The sequence below is a fragment of the Chroicocephalus ridibundus genome, chromosome 2 (assembly GCF_963924245.1).
Source record: "Chroicocephalus ridibundus chromosome 2, bChrRid1.1, whole genome shotgun sequence".
Lineage (NCBI taxonomy): Eukaryota > Metazoa > Chordata > Aves > Charadriiformes > Laridae > Chroicocephalus > Chroicocephalus ridibundus.
In genome coordinates this window covers 242,393-256,955 of record NC_086285.1, presented here as the reverse complement: position 1 = coordinate 256,955, position 14,563 = coordinate 242,393, and the positions used below count along the sequence as shown (strand labels likewise).

The following is a 14,563-nucleotide window of genomic DNA, read 5'->3' as shown; positions in this document are numbered from 1 at the left end:
GACAGCACCTGGCAGGGATTGTGAAATTGAATTATTAGAAATTGATGTGTTTCTAACCCAGCTGGAAGTTTGAATATACTAGCTGACAGCCCACCCCTTTCTCTCTCTAGGTCCCACCTCCTTCTCCCCAGAAGGTTTCTTATAAAATTAATTTTCTTCATTCCCAACCCAGATTACTGACAGCTGCAGCACCGTTGCTATCTGCAGTGTCAGAAGAGGTGAGAGGCCTTAACCAGAGCTAGAATACAGGGGTCTGAGTGGGGAACACCAGCAGAGACTTAGCCCAGTCAGTCCCAGGTGAGCCAGCCCCAACTCTACCCACAGCCTTGCTGAACTATAGTTCAGCATCTGGGCATTCCTAGCCATGGTGCCCAGAACACTGGGCTCTTTTCCTGACCTTACTGCCTTCCTTGCCTTGTGTGGCTTCTCATCTTCTTGGTCCACTGCCCCATTCAGTATCTGTGGCTCCCCTCTCAACAGCTCGTCATCAACCTGGATAAGAGAGGACTTCAACATAGCACCTGACAGACTCCTGGTTCACCTCTAACACCCCACCGTTCTCTGGCTCTAACCAGGAACACGATCCCTAGAGGCCACAGCACATGTCAGCCATTCCCAGCCTAACTCCTTCCTGCACACAGACAAAGGCTGCACAGAGCAGTGGTAAGTTGAGCTTTCTCCAGGATAAAACAACCATGAACACCTTCCTAAGCCTGAAGAACTCTGCTCTCAAACCCCATGAATCACAGAAGCCTTTCCCTTCCCCTTCAGCCTCTCCAAAAAAAAACACCCACAGTTGCCAAGTAGGAAGGTCCACAAGACACATCCAAGACAATGAGAGCACTCACCACTCACCTGCAGGCAGATCTCTTTTTCCACCTCTTTTCTGTGTCTTGGTCAGCTTCAGGTCAGAGTGCTTGACTGGGTCTGCAAAGATGGGGCAGCTGAACTTCACCAGACTCACTCTTCCAGCTCCATTTTGCACTACCTCCCAAAGGCACTGGGGCTCTTACCTTAGGCCTCCCTATCTCCACACCACATCTGTCAGGAGAACATCTCATTGCATCTCTCACTCCCTCACTCATTGTCATGTCACACCCTCCCTGCTAGCGTTTCAGCCCACTGCCACCATCAGGGAAGAACTGTCGCCTTCCCCACAGCAGAGTCCACCCTGTTCCCTGCAGCACCTCTGAGCCACCAGCCTGGGAGAGCAGAGCTGCAAAGGCAGCTGACAGACACACAACGCAGCCTGGCTTGGATGAGCCGAACCACAAAGAACATGAAAAATAAAGCTTGGCAGACAGAGCAGCCAGGTTCTCCCCACCTCCAATACTCCAGACAACACTCAAGGTCTCAGCAAGGGAAGCCAAGCATCCCATGCACATGCAAACCCAAATGCCTGCATTTGGCATTGCCCACCATCCACACCAAGGTGTGCTAATAAGCAAGAAACTGGAAACCCATCATGGACTCATGCCTCTTGCACCACAGCTGTAGCCACAAGAAGTGGCAAATGAAGAGCAGATACCTAAAGCCCTATGCATAGAAGATGAAATATAGTGTCTCAAAGAATAAACCCACCACAGACAGTCCTATTCTTTGAAAGCAAGGTTAAGGTTCAACTGAAGCCTTAGTAGGCACAGGCACATGTAGAGGGAGGGAACAATCAGGGCAATACACCACATAAAACTACCTACAAATACATGCATTTAAACCTTGCTAAGTCCCAACCACTAAGTACCAGCTTCTAGTTTCTTGATCTGTGTTGCATTTACAGCAGGTCCAGACCCTCCGAGCCACAGCACGCAGCCCCCTTACCTGGACAGTACGTTGCAAATGCTCCAGGGATTGCTGGCAGAACGTGGATGAAGGCAGCACATACAGACCCAGTGCAAAACACCTCCTTGCCCCAAATGACATCAGTTATCACCCCTCCAGCATAAGGCTGTGGGACCCAAACCCTCCATCCAGAGACCATCCCACCACATGCATTTCACAAACACACTGGAAATTCAGACTCACCAGCCCTGGGGTGGGACAGGAGAAAATTCCATCTCCTGAGAACATTTGCTGCCTCAACCACAGATAGGCCCCACCTTTTATACCCTGACCTTCCTCCTCTGATATGACAACCTCTGCCTCTACCCCGGCTTTGCTCCCGCCCTCCTGTCTGCTCAGCTGTCTTTTCTGAGAAAGCGATGCTAGAGCCATCCATCTCCTGTTCAGGAACACAGCCACCAAGGTCACTGTGCAAGGGATGGACATGTCAGAACCCTGCATGCCCTTACATGTACCTGAAGGCTTGATCCTCGCCCAACTAACATTTGGTCACACAGTGGCACCAAGCAAAACTGGAGCTAGGACCCTAGCTAGAACAGGCTGAACGTGATCAGGAGGGAGAGGGCAAGGGGAGAAGACTGAATACTGCTCGTGCCACCAAGGCCAATAGGACAAGGATGAAGTGGCACCAGGAGCCTCGTACTAACACATAGGATTTCTATTTTGCACAGGTTGGGAGGAGAGTGGAGGGTGCCCTTGCAGTCAGGGAGGAATGGGGACAGAGGGACAGCAGCAAACCCACCCTCCATTCAGCCACTAACCAGCACTCAGGGAACTGCTACTGAAGCTGCTGCTCCATCTGCTCCCTCAAGCCTAGTCCCTCCAGCTCATGTGGCTTCCTGTGGACATTCAAGAGCACATGCCGGTCCTCATCTCCGTGGTCAGCCTGGCACAGGCACTGCAGCTCTTCACCCAGCCATGCCCATAGCACAGCAGCTGAAAGCCTTGGGGCTGCAGGGTCTGGAGCCTGCAATATAACAAGTGCAAGGGCTTGCCAGAAAGTACACGCAGTGCTGCATTAAGCACGGAGCACAGGTGGAGGACAGGACACCTGAGAGACAGTCCCATCACCAAGCACGGCCCACACACCCCCATTCCAAAGGCCAGCACCCATCTGCCATGGCCATGCCCCTTGCTCCTCGTGCTGCAGATGACTCCAGGCCTGCCTTACCAAGTAAATTTCTCCCTGGTGCCAAGCAGAAGCAGCCATGGTGGGGAAGAAACATTAGGAGCATCAGAAAGAGGTTGTGTGGGGAGTGAGCAGCGTGCGTGTAAACGAGCCTGTAACGAGTTTGTAATATGCATGTGTGGCACGGCCTGCGCAGCGTCATCACAATGGCACAGGCACTTTCCCGCCTCATTGCCTCCCAAATGGATTTTAAATATCATTCCGAGGACACAATTATTTAAAACGCTGAACTAAACACTCGCTAATGGGAAAACGGCGTGTGGCCTGCAGCAGCCATTCCTCATGGGGCCACTCTGCCCATGTCATCCTCTTCTCCAGCCCCATGCCCTGCATGGGGCCACATGGAAGCAGCATCCCCCCACTTGGAGACCACGCAGGGTACCACCAGGTAGCTGTCCTGAGCCCAGACCAATACACATTGCTTAGGTGAGAATGCACTCTTTGTCCCCATCCCATTTATGTCCTCGGACCCCAGAGAAGCCCTCTGCCCTCTCCCAAGCTTCTCCGCACCAGGGAATCGGTGACTGTGTCAGTCCCTGGGGCTCTAACAGTCCCTGGCTGCAGCTCCGTGCACAGGTGTCAGGAAGCACCTCACCAGACAGCGGGTCTGTCAGTCTCCCTCTGTGTCTGGCAGCAGGTAATACAGGGTCATACAAGGAGAGGACATTAGAAAAAGGATGCCTTCCGACCTCCACTATTACATGGCCCTGGAAATTACAGATATCACGTAAGACTTACTTTTTCACATAATTAACTTGTAAATGCCTCCTCCACTCCCACTGCACAATCCTGAGCAGGGGAGATGAAGGAAATAGCATTATTGTTGGCTACATCCAGTACTCCAGGGCAAATAGAGTATGAAGAAAGAGCACAAACAAGGAAACAAACTATTTGCAGCAATCCTTGCTGGGGAGAACATCAATGGAGAACAGCTCCAAGGCCACCATGGACCATCAGTCCCATTTCAGTGCTGGCAACATCAGGGATAACAGAACCTCAGACAGTAATGTGTGTGCTCCTGGGGGAGAGTCTCTCTGACCTTTGGTCACCACTCATCTCCTGTTCTCCAGGTAGGGATTCTGGGCCACCACGAGTCATGGACTCAAGAGTTACCATTACTCACAGACAACAGCCCAAGGACCAAACCAGACAAGACAAGGGACATAGACCAGCACTGTCCCCACACACCAGCAGCTGAGCACACAGAGGATGAGAGCTCCTTGCTGGAACCCTGGCTGCACTTCGGAGATTCATATTCTAACAGCTTTGGCATCACCAGAGCTATCCATCACAGCTCATTTTCCTCCGAGTGATGAGCCATTCCTGCATATACTATTTGGAACAGTGTCTAATGATGCACCAGAGCAGCCACCTGGCAGCACTGCTGCCAAGGGACACAACAACATGGGAAGAGAAATGCACACAGGTCTGCACACTGGTACCAGCATGCATTGCCCAAAGAGCTCCCTCCCCTCAAACCTGCACCACTCATAGACCAGTGAGATGCTCTGCCTCATGGTCCCCCACCCTACGAGACAAAAGAGCACATACTCTTAAGTAACTGTTCTCTTACAAAAAGGAAAATAGAGAATGCAGGCATTACTGATATTTTTATGAACACTTTGATTCAGTTTGTGACACTATAGTCTTCTTTTTGAGGGGTTTGAAGAGTGGACCAAGGCAAAAAAAAAAAGAGGTTGCTTCTAGCCCATGGGCACTTATAGCTTGGTAAGAACAGATGAGATGGACATGAACATGGGGCCAGGGACATGCAGCACTAAGAACTCACTGGGAGACTTGCAAGGACACAAGCAGACCTGGAAAGAGACTCAAATGGTCCAAGGCAGTTCCAATACACCTTGGAAGAGTGTCCTTTTAGTGTAACCCAAGTGCTTCTGAGTCATTCTCGCAGTGATCAATTTCTTGTAAATCCCTGCTGGTCCGCACAATCTATCCCCTCCTCCCAAAGCAACTTGATTCAGATCTCACCTGATCCACCGGAGCATCATGGCACAGACAGGGCATGGATCCACAAGCCCACTCTGGAAGAAGATGAGCTGTGGAGCAGTCCTCACAAAAAGCTAATCCGTGCTAAGCATACGGAGTGATTCCTCAGAAAAGTCAAACACAGTGTTCCATCCTGTGCAGGTGTACCAGGGCAGCTCCGTGGGGAGGTACTGAAACAAGCAGCATGGCCCCTGCACAGTGAAAGGTGAACCCTCCCCCACATGGGAAATGCAAAAAAAAAAAAAAAAAGGCAATTGGGCATGTTCAGTGCAGAACTCACCTTTTCAAGAGCAACCACCTCTTCCTACCTCTGAAGCTTGGTACATCTGTGCTGCAGGCTGCCCTTCTAGATTTGTGAGGAAAGTAGAGATGTAGTAAGAGGGATATGAGGCCAATCACCAGCTCCATTCTTCCAGCCTTTGGGGGGAGGTTGGGGAGAGACATGAAGCAGGATGCACAAATTGCAGACTCAAGCACCTGCACCACTAAAGCTCCTCTTGGGCTCACTCAATGATAGATGCTCTACCAGATGCTTCCAGGAGACAGCCGCTCATCTCACCATAAATCAGCACCTTACCCACACAGACGGCCAGTTATCTGCTAAGAAAGCCAGGGTACCAGCGAGGGAAGCTGCATGGTCCACAGGCAGCCTGCCTGGAGCTGGGCAGCACCGGGCTCCTGCCCAAGCACCAGAAATATATTTGACATCAGGCAGTCAGAGAGAACCACCTCCAGGGCAGAAGCAGAACTGCAGTTCCAAGCCATTCATGAGCACTCTCCATCCCACAAAAAGCATGATGCACATCCTAGGGCTCGTGAATAGAAGCGCTGCTGGAAAGGGGGAGTAAATAGAGACCGTGGCCTTTGGAACAATAGAACAGGCTGGGCAAGGAGACAGACTGCTCACCTCCAAGATGCAAACGGCAGCCTGCTCACAATCCCACGCTTTGGCTGGGCTCTCCCAGGCCTATCTCTGATACGCCATGTCTGGCCGGGTCCCCCATGAACCTGGTCACAGGCAGCCCTGACACAGCCGCTCTCCCACCCACACAGCCTTCACCACAGCACAGCCAGCTGCAAGGGCCGGAGGAAATAAAAGTACAGCCCTGTTGGGTGAGATGCTGCTCCATGACCCATGCTCAGGACCAGTTCCAGCTTGCAGGCAGGACACTATGAAGAAAAGAGCACTCTTCGGTGCTGTCCTACAGCCAAAAAGCGAACAGAGCACCCAGTACAACCCCTACCTTCCCTCCCCCAGCCAGCCCCACACCACAGCAGCAGGGCTGGGACTGAAGGCGATATGCTCAGTCCCACGTCTACCATCTCTGTATTCTCTCTAGGAGCATCACATACATCTTGTCTGGCCCACACTACTGAGCCATACTGACCCTGATCATACAGGGACAAGCATCTGTCACAGCTCCACAGCTCATGAGACTCATCACCTCACAAGCTTTGTGAAATCCAGGATTGCCCCACATACCGTCACCTGGGACCTACCACAGGTCTGGTTCCTCCTGACACTTCTACCCTGATTTTTTTCTATCACCAGAAAACTTTAGAATCATAGAATTGCCCAGGTTGGAAGGGACCTTTTAGATCATTTAGTCCAACCATCAACCCAACACTGACAAAAACGATCACTAACCCATGTCCCTCAGCACCACGTCTACCCGTCTGTTAAACGCCTCCAGGGATGGTGACTCCACCACTTCCCTCGGCAGCCTGTTCCAATGCTTAATAACCCTTTCCATGTAAAAGTTTTTCCTCATATCCACCCTAAACCTCCCCTGGCGCAACTTGAGGCCGTTTCCTCTTGTCCCATCGCCTGTTCCTTGGGAGAAGAGCCCGACCCCCCCGGCTACCCCCTCCTTTCAGGGAGCTGTAGAGAGCGAGAAGGTCTCCCCTCAGCCCCCTCGTCTCCAGGCTGAACACCCCCAGCTCCCTCAGCTGCCCCTCACAAGACTCCTGCTCCAGACCCCTCAGCAGCTCCGTTGTCCTTCTTTGGGATCACTCCAGGAACCACACTATTCCTGATACAGGCCAGGATGCTGTTGGACTTCTTGGCCACCTGGGCACACTGCTGACCTTAGAACCAGGCATCCAGTCACAAAGTGACACTGGCAAAGAACCTCCACCACATCTCTACCCAGAGCATATCCCACATCTTTCCTTCACTCCACTACAGACCCTGAGGCAGCACCTCCATGCAGGAACCCAGGGACAGCCCTGCACACCCCAAGAAGGTGTTACACTCATGAGGCAGTCAAGCTGTCCCACCACAGCCCTCCAACATCACTCTGGACACAGCACTCACTCAGCCCTGTGGGCTGCACAGGCTCCATATGGACCACTGTCTTGGACAGAATCTGCCAAGGCTCCCTTCAGTGCCCTGGCTCACCCACGGAGAAGGCACCTGGGGACATGAACCTCCCAGTCAGCCTGAGGAAAAACAGGCAAGGGCCAGTCGTTAACATGATGGTCCAAGGCAGAACACAGGACACTTGGTCCTAGCACAGTTTATAGCCCTGCAGGACAAAATTGTCTCTTCGAAGTCACTGGAAGCAAGAAGGGATGAGGTCCACAAGTCCTAGAAAGAAAATACCCCTTGTTTCTCCTGTCAGTCCAGCTCCTTTTGCACTGTTTCTTCCTCCCCAACCTGAAAGTGAGAAATGTTTCGCCAAGAGGAAAAAAACCCAAACAAAAAAAAAAACCCACAACCCACCAGAAAAGCCAAAACACCTTTTAAAACAGTTGATAGGCACAAGAAAAAAAATCCTCTACTGACTGCTAACTGCGCCCCACTGACACAGAGGGATTTAGTCTCTGCTCTGACTGGTAGAGACTGATAAACAGCACATTGGTAACCTGGGCTGGTACAAAGAGGCCCAGCAGAGTAAGAAAGCACTTGAGGAACAATAGCAGGAAACTCAAAAGACAACATAAGTTTTTAGCACTCAGGAACCTGAAAACTGAATAAGGTGTTTGGAGAACTGTGGAAGAACCCACCCCAATTCCCAGAATGACCGTGGCTTTCCGCAGCGTCCTGTAGTCTCTGCTCCTCGTGGTATCTCGTGTGTTCAAACAGCATCTGTTCATCCAGTGCTACCAAACAATCCAGATGGCCACAGCTCAAACTGCCTCACGATTTATGATGCAAAGGTTAAAGACATTATCTGTATTTTTAGACATGTATTTGCAGGCAGCCAACAGGAGGTTTTGCTTTTTTAGTAGCATAAGACTGAATACCAGCTCCTGCAGGACTCCACAAGGAGAAAAATCTCCATTTATGATCTCTGTTAACAACTTGCTGAGAACTAGATAGCTCAGAGAAATCAGCCTGCTATTGGGTGCTCTATAGTTGACGTATAGAGCTAATTAAAGCTAAAGTGAATCTTCCTAAAAATTATAAATGACAGGTCTGGGATGTTATCAATCAAACTTGTGATTTGGTAAAATAAGATATACTCTACATAAACCATTTCAATTACTTATGTTCCAACCCCTTAATTTATCATCAAGTCTTAGATCAGGTTTCCTTTATTTTGCCTGGACTTAATTCCAGGCTAATGGCCCCACACGGAACCATGCTATCCTACTTTCCCAGAAAGAAACATCTTTCCCCCGATCCTTTATTTATGATTTCCTGCTACTCCAGTTTTTTTGTTTGTTTGTTTTTAAATAAATGTCAGCAGTCCAGAGAACTGCAGCCCATTTTTTTTTTTTTTTTTTCAAAACCCAGGTAAAAGTTTGGGCAAACTGACCTTGAAGCGGTTGATCCTGTCTGGCAGTCTGGTGAAGTCCCCACTGACTGGAAAAGGGGAAACATAATCCCCATTTTCAAAAAGGGAAGTAAGGAGGAACCAGGGAACTATAGGCCAGTCAGTCTCACCTCCATGCCTGGTAAGATTATGGAGCAGATCCTCCTGCAGGCACCGCCGAGGCAGAAGAATAACAAAGAGGTGATTGAGTACAATCAACACGTCTTCACCAAGGGCAAATCGTGCTTGAGAAACCTGGTGGCCTTCTATGAGAAGGTCACAACATCAATAGACAAGGGGAGAGCAGCTGACATCATTTACTTGAGCAAACCTTTGACACTGTCCCACATGACATCCTGGTCTCCAAGCTGATAAAATACGGGATCGATGGACTGACAATTCAGTGGACAAAGAACTGGCTCGACGGCCACACCCAAAGAGCGGCTGTCAATGGGTCCATGTCCAAGTGGAGACCAGTGACGAGTGGAGTCCCTCAAGGACCAATACTGGGACCGGTCTTGTTTAACATCTTCATCAGCGACATGGACAGTGGCATAGAGTGCACCCTCAGCAAGTTTGCTGACAACACCAAGCTGCGTGGGGTGGCTGACATGCTGGAGGGAAGGGATGCCATCCAGAGGGACCTTGGCAGGCTGGAGAGGTGGCCCCATGCCAACCTCGTGAAGTTCAACAAGACCAAGTGCAAGGTCCTCCACCTGGGTCGGGGCAATCCCAAGCACCGATATGGGCTGGGCAGCAACTGGCTTGAGAGCAGCCCTGAAGAAAAGGACTTGGGGATACTGGTGGACGAGAGGCTCAGCATGGGCCGTCAGTGTGCACTAGCAGCCCAGAATGCCAATCGTATCCTGGGCTGCATCAGGAGAAGCGTGGCCAGCAGGTCGAGGGAGGTGATTCTCCCCCTCTACTCCACTCTCGTGAGACCCCACCTGGAGTACTGCATCCAGTTCTGGAGCCCCTACTACAAGAGAGATATGGATGTGCTGGAACGTGTCCAGAGAAGGGCCACAAGGATGATCAGAGGGCTGGAGCACCTCTCCTATGAGGAGAGACTGAGAGAGTTGGGGTTGTTCAGTCTGGAGAAAAAAAGGCTCCGAGGAGACCTTCTAGTGGCCTACCAGTATCTTAAGGGGGCCTCCAAGAAAGCTGGGGAGGGACTTTTTAGGATGTCGGGTCATGGTAGGACTAGAGGGAATGGATTAAAACTAGAGATGGGTCGATTCAGGCTGGACGTTAGGAAGAAGTTCTTCACCATGAGGGTGGTGAGGCACTGGAACAGGTTGCCCAGAGAGGTGGTGGAAGCCCCATCCCTGGAAGTTTGTAAGGCCAGGCTGGACGGGGCTCTGAGCAACCTGATCTAGTGGGAGGTGTCCCTGCCCATGGCAGGGGGTTGGAACTGGATGATCTTCAAGGTCCCTCCCAACCCTGACAATTCTATGATTCTACAATTGTATGTTCCCATCTAGCTGCTATTTAACAGCTTTTTTTTTTAACCAACAAATGAACAATAAATTAGCTTTCTTTTGTTTTAATAATATTTTTTAATCAAATAAACATTTTTCTATCAGAAACAGATGGTATTTCTGTACTTACTGTGTACTTATTCCAAGATTTTTTGTTATTGTTTATATATAGAATCCTGTAGTCATTTCTCTGCTACCTACAGATGCTTTTAACCTGCTTTACGCCTACAAGTCAGCAAGTATTTTCCACTTGCCATCTATGTAGCATAGATGCTACATTTTCGTTACACCATGCCCCAACACCCCAGTTGCAGCTTTCTCTGAACTAGGTTTGGTTTTCAGCCCAATTTTGAGCTCCCTTCATCAACAGGTCCCAATTCTATCAGCATCTGAAAAGGTTTTAGAAAACAACATTTTATCTTGCCCCCTACCTGCTTGAAACTAATTTGACAGAAACCTTTACTTACAGCTTTCCTCCTCTGAAGTGTGACAAACACAGAAGTTTCCCATCTGCTCATCGCGCTTACGATGAGGACAAGCCCTTAGTAGCAGCCAACTTCAAAGTCCAGTGGCTAGCTCATCCTTATTCATTGTAAGGGGCCAAGAGTACAGTAAACTCATTTGAGCTGCAGAAGGTTGCTCTGGAAAACTGCAGAATCTTTAGGTGCCACAGCAGCTTCCCCAGTTGGCATCAAGCTTCCAACCTGCGCTCCCCGTGACCGCCGTAAGGAGGATCGGGGAAAGGCAGTTTAACCAGCACCGTGCGATAAACCACCACAGGTTTGTGGCCCATCCTCTGCCCGGGTCTGGGTTAACCCCATCCACCGCCCCGGGGCGGCAGCGCCTTCATCCCCCGCCGACACCCGCATCCTCCCGCCCGACCTCGGACCAGCCGCCGCCCCCCCCGCGACCCCCGGCACTGCCCGGGACCTGCGCGCTGCCCCCTCTCACCGCCGAGAGCCCCCGCCTCTCGCTCCGTGCCCGGGCCGGGCTCCGCAGGGCAGTGCGGTCCTTCCCCCTCCCGCCGCCCCCACCGTGGCGACGGCCGGGACCGGATCCGGAGCCCCTCCGCTTCTCTCGCTCCGGCCGGGAGCTCGGGCCCGGCTCCGCGGCCCCACCAGCCCCCGCTCCCCGGGCGCCGCCGCCGCGGGGGCTGACCAGACGCCGGCCCCACCGCGGAAGGACGGCGGGGAGCGGGGCTCGCCGCGGGAGCCGAGAGAGCGCCCGCGGCGGAGACCACCCGTCACCTCGCCCCGGGCCCCGCTGGAGGCGGCCACCCCGGGCGGAGAGGTCCCAGCGCGCCGGGCCGGCCCCCGCCGGAGCGGGGCTGGCAGCAGTCAGCGCCGATGGGCCGGCGCAGCGGCCCCCGCAGGACCGCCCCGGCTCCAGCGGCCGCAGCGACGGCGGGGGGCTCACCCCCTGGCTCGGCATCCCCCGCCGGCAGCCCCAGGCCCCGCCGCGGCTGCGAGGAGCGGCGACGGCTCGGGGCCCGAGCCAGCCGCGCCCCAGGCCGGGCCCCGCGGGTGGATGCGGCCCCCGCGCCGCCAGGGCAACCGCGCCGGCCCCACGGTGACGGCGAACGCGCCCCCTCCCCCCGCGCTGTCGGCGCCATGACAGACGGGCCCGGTCAATGCAGCGGGGTTTATTGGGGCCCAGGCAATCACTTGCTGCTGGTGTACTTGGTGACGGCCTTGGTGCCCTCAGAGACGGCGTGCTTGGCCAGCTCGCCGGGCAGCAGCAGCCGCACTGCTGTCTGCACCTCACGGCTGGTGATGGTGGAGCGGTGGTTGTACTGGGCCAGGCGCGAGGCCTCCGAGGCCAGCCGCTCAAAGATGTCATTGACGAAAGAGTTCATGATGCTCATGGCCTTGGAGGAGATGCCAGTGTCTGGGTGCACCTGCCAAGTGGTAAATCAAGCACCGTCTCACCCACCACCCTGGAGGGAGCAGGGACCCCAGAAAAATGGGCCCCACTTCCTACCCCAGACTGGGCACCCTGACCCCAAAGTGACCCACAGCTGCTACCCTGAGGGTCTTGCATTGTGTGACACTGGCGTTAGCCTGAGGGGAGGCCCCGTGGTGCCACAGTGGCTTTGGGATGGCGCTGGCAGTAGCCTCCACACAACCCCCTGTAAGGGCTGGAAATGCCCACAGCCTCCGAGTCCTGCAGGATCATGCAGAGACTGAGGCCTAGACAACTCACAGACACCTCCATAAATTCTTTTTCTCATCCCCTCAACAGAGTTTACCAGAAAGGTTTAATACTTACTTATAGGGCCAACAGCAGCTCTTCCTGCCCTATTGACTTCTACTCCGTTACTGCTTTAGGCAGAGCCACACACTAGAGCTTATTCTCTCCAGGAAAGCCTTTCTGGTCTAGATCCATCTCTTGCCTCCTACCCCAAGAACCAACACACTCTTCTGAGACTCAGCTGGGGCTCTCCTGTACCCACTCACTCTTCTTGTCATCTCACTAAAAGCAGATTTTCCTTCCTTCCTCTTTATAAAGAGCTTAACATACAATAGACAGAAGTAACTTTACTGATGAAGTAGTTTCAAGCAGAAAAGGAACATTTACTCACCTGCTTCAGTACTTTATAGATATAGACTGAGTAGGTTTCCTTTCTCTTAGGCTTCCTCTTGGCTTTCCTGTCCCCAGTGGTGGGACCATGGCCACGCTTCTTCCCAGCCTCTACACTCATCTCAGCCCCCAGCAGAACCACTGGAGGCCCATGGGGCTGGTTATATAGCAAAGGCAGCAGGACCTCACCTGTCCCAGGTGCAGCCCCCGAGGAGCAGGACGAACACACAGCTGCAACTGATGATTCCACTTTGCACTAAGTGACGGGCAGTTGGCCTGAGGGGATCTTGGAAGTAACTGATTCCGTTAAACTTTCAGACCTGAGAAAAAAGTTTGAGTGCAAAGAGATGGGCAAGGGTAGTAGTGTCTTGTTCGCATGGGCAGAAGTGCTAAGAAGAGCTATTCCTGGGCCCATCCAGGGGTTTGGTGAAAGGAGGTTTCCTGTGTCGGTGGGAGGGTGTAAATCACAGTACTCCAGGTATTGCTTCCGGAACCAGATGGTGGAACCACTCGTGTGCTATGGAACAGGTAACGCAGCCAGCGGAGACATAGTAACTGGGGGAAACATTGGTTTAGCGACCGAATGACGGCATTACAGACATCCCGACCTTCCTCCCTCTATCTCAGCCAGCCTGCTCTGGGGAGCCCTGCCCGCTGCACACAGCGGGGCCTTGGCGGGCAGAAGGAGCAGCGGGAAGGGAGAGCTGACACCTGAGTGTGTACTTGGTCTGTCTTGGAAACCAGTGATCACACTAGTGACAGTAATTAAGCCAGGAAAAATATGTGCAGCAACACAGTAGAGAAGTGAACAAAATAGATAAGGTTTTCTGTTCTTTAGATAGAAAAGGAAGCCCTTCTCTCAGCCCGCACCACAACAGGTATTTCATAAAAGGGTAATACTAGTATGGACCTTTGGGGGAGACGCTGGTGTCTCCTGCTCAGGGACATGTTATACTGCCACGTCCTTAGCAAGTCACATCTTCCAAGGACTGAGCTTGGGAGACCTGATCATCAGTGGCTCTGCCAGTGCTAGTACAGCCTATAGCGTTTCACTGAATTTAGTGTTATCCTGGGCCTGTCCTCATGGGGAGGCACCTGACCACCCACCCACCCCTGTGCAAATAAACATCACAGCGACAACCCGTGGCTAAGTGTCACAGAAGGGCTTCTTGCAGCCAGGAACTGGAACATCAGTGGTCAGTTGGGACAGGCTGGAATGGTCGTGTCAGCACATCTGCGAAGGGGAAGGGGCTTGGGCATTGAAGAGATGGGGCAGTGGGATCCTTCTGGGAACGGGAGTGGCACACAGTCTGTGATGTCGAACGTAAAGAGATGTCGGTGGATGACTCTTACGGGAAATACGGAGCAGGCAACATCCCACCCACCCACCGAGGAACAGAGCTGTAAACAGCCGAGATCTTCGTGCTGGGGGAGATCGCTCACTGCGGATGGAGCTGGTGTATGTTCTCCATCCGTCGCAGCTCACAAAGGCTCTCTCATGCTGAAGGAGCTGTTGGCTGTTGTATCTCTCCACAGCTGCAGCCGTGTCTGGCACCAGCAGTTATCCACACTCAGCTTGTTTTTCTGACAAAATGTTTAGTTAGAAGGAAGCCCTGTGGTGGATGAGGAGCAGTGGCTGGTCTAAGCACAGGGAGCCGTTATATAGCAAGGGCGGAGGCTCATCCACTGAGCAGTACAGTCACGTT

General features: G+C 52.6%; 1 protein-coding gene across 1 annotated transcript; it reads right to left on the bottom strand.

The window, feature by feature from the left end:
• Positions 1-11,937: 11,937 nt before the first annotated feature.
• Positions 11,938-12,978, bottom strand: LOC134510927 (late histone H2B.L4). Its single transcript, XM_063324127.1, has 2 exons — positions 12,859-12,978; positions 11,938-12,174 (listed from the first exon to the last, which is right to left on the bottom strand). Exons 1-2 carry the CDS (start codon positions 12,976-12,978, stop codon positions 11,938-11,940), a joined length of 357 nt encoding a protein of 118 aa, XP_063180197.1.
• Positions 12,979-14,563: the final 1,585 nt, after the last annotated feature.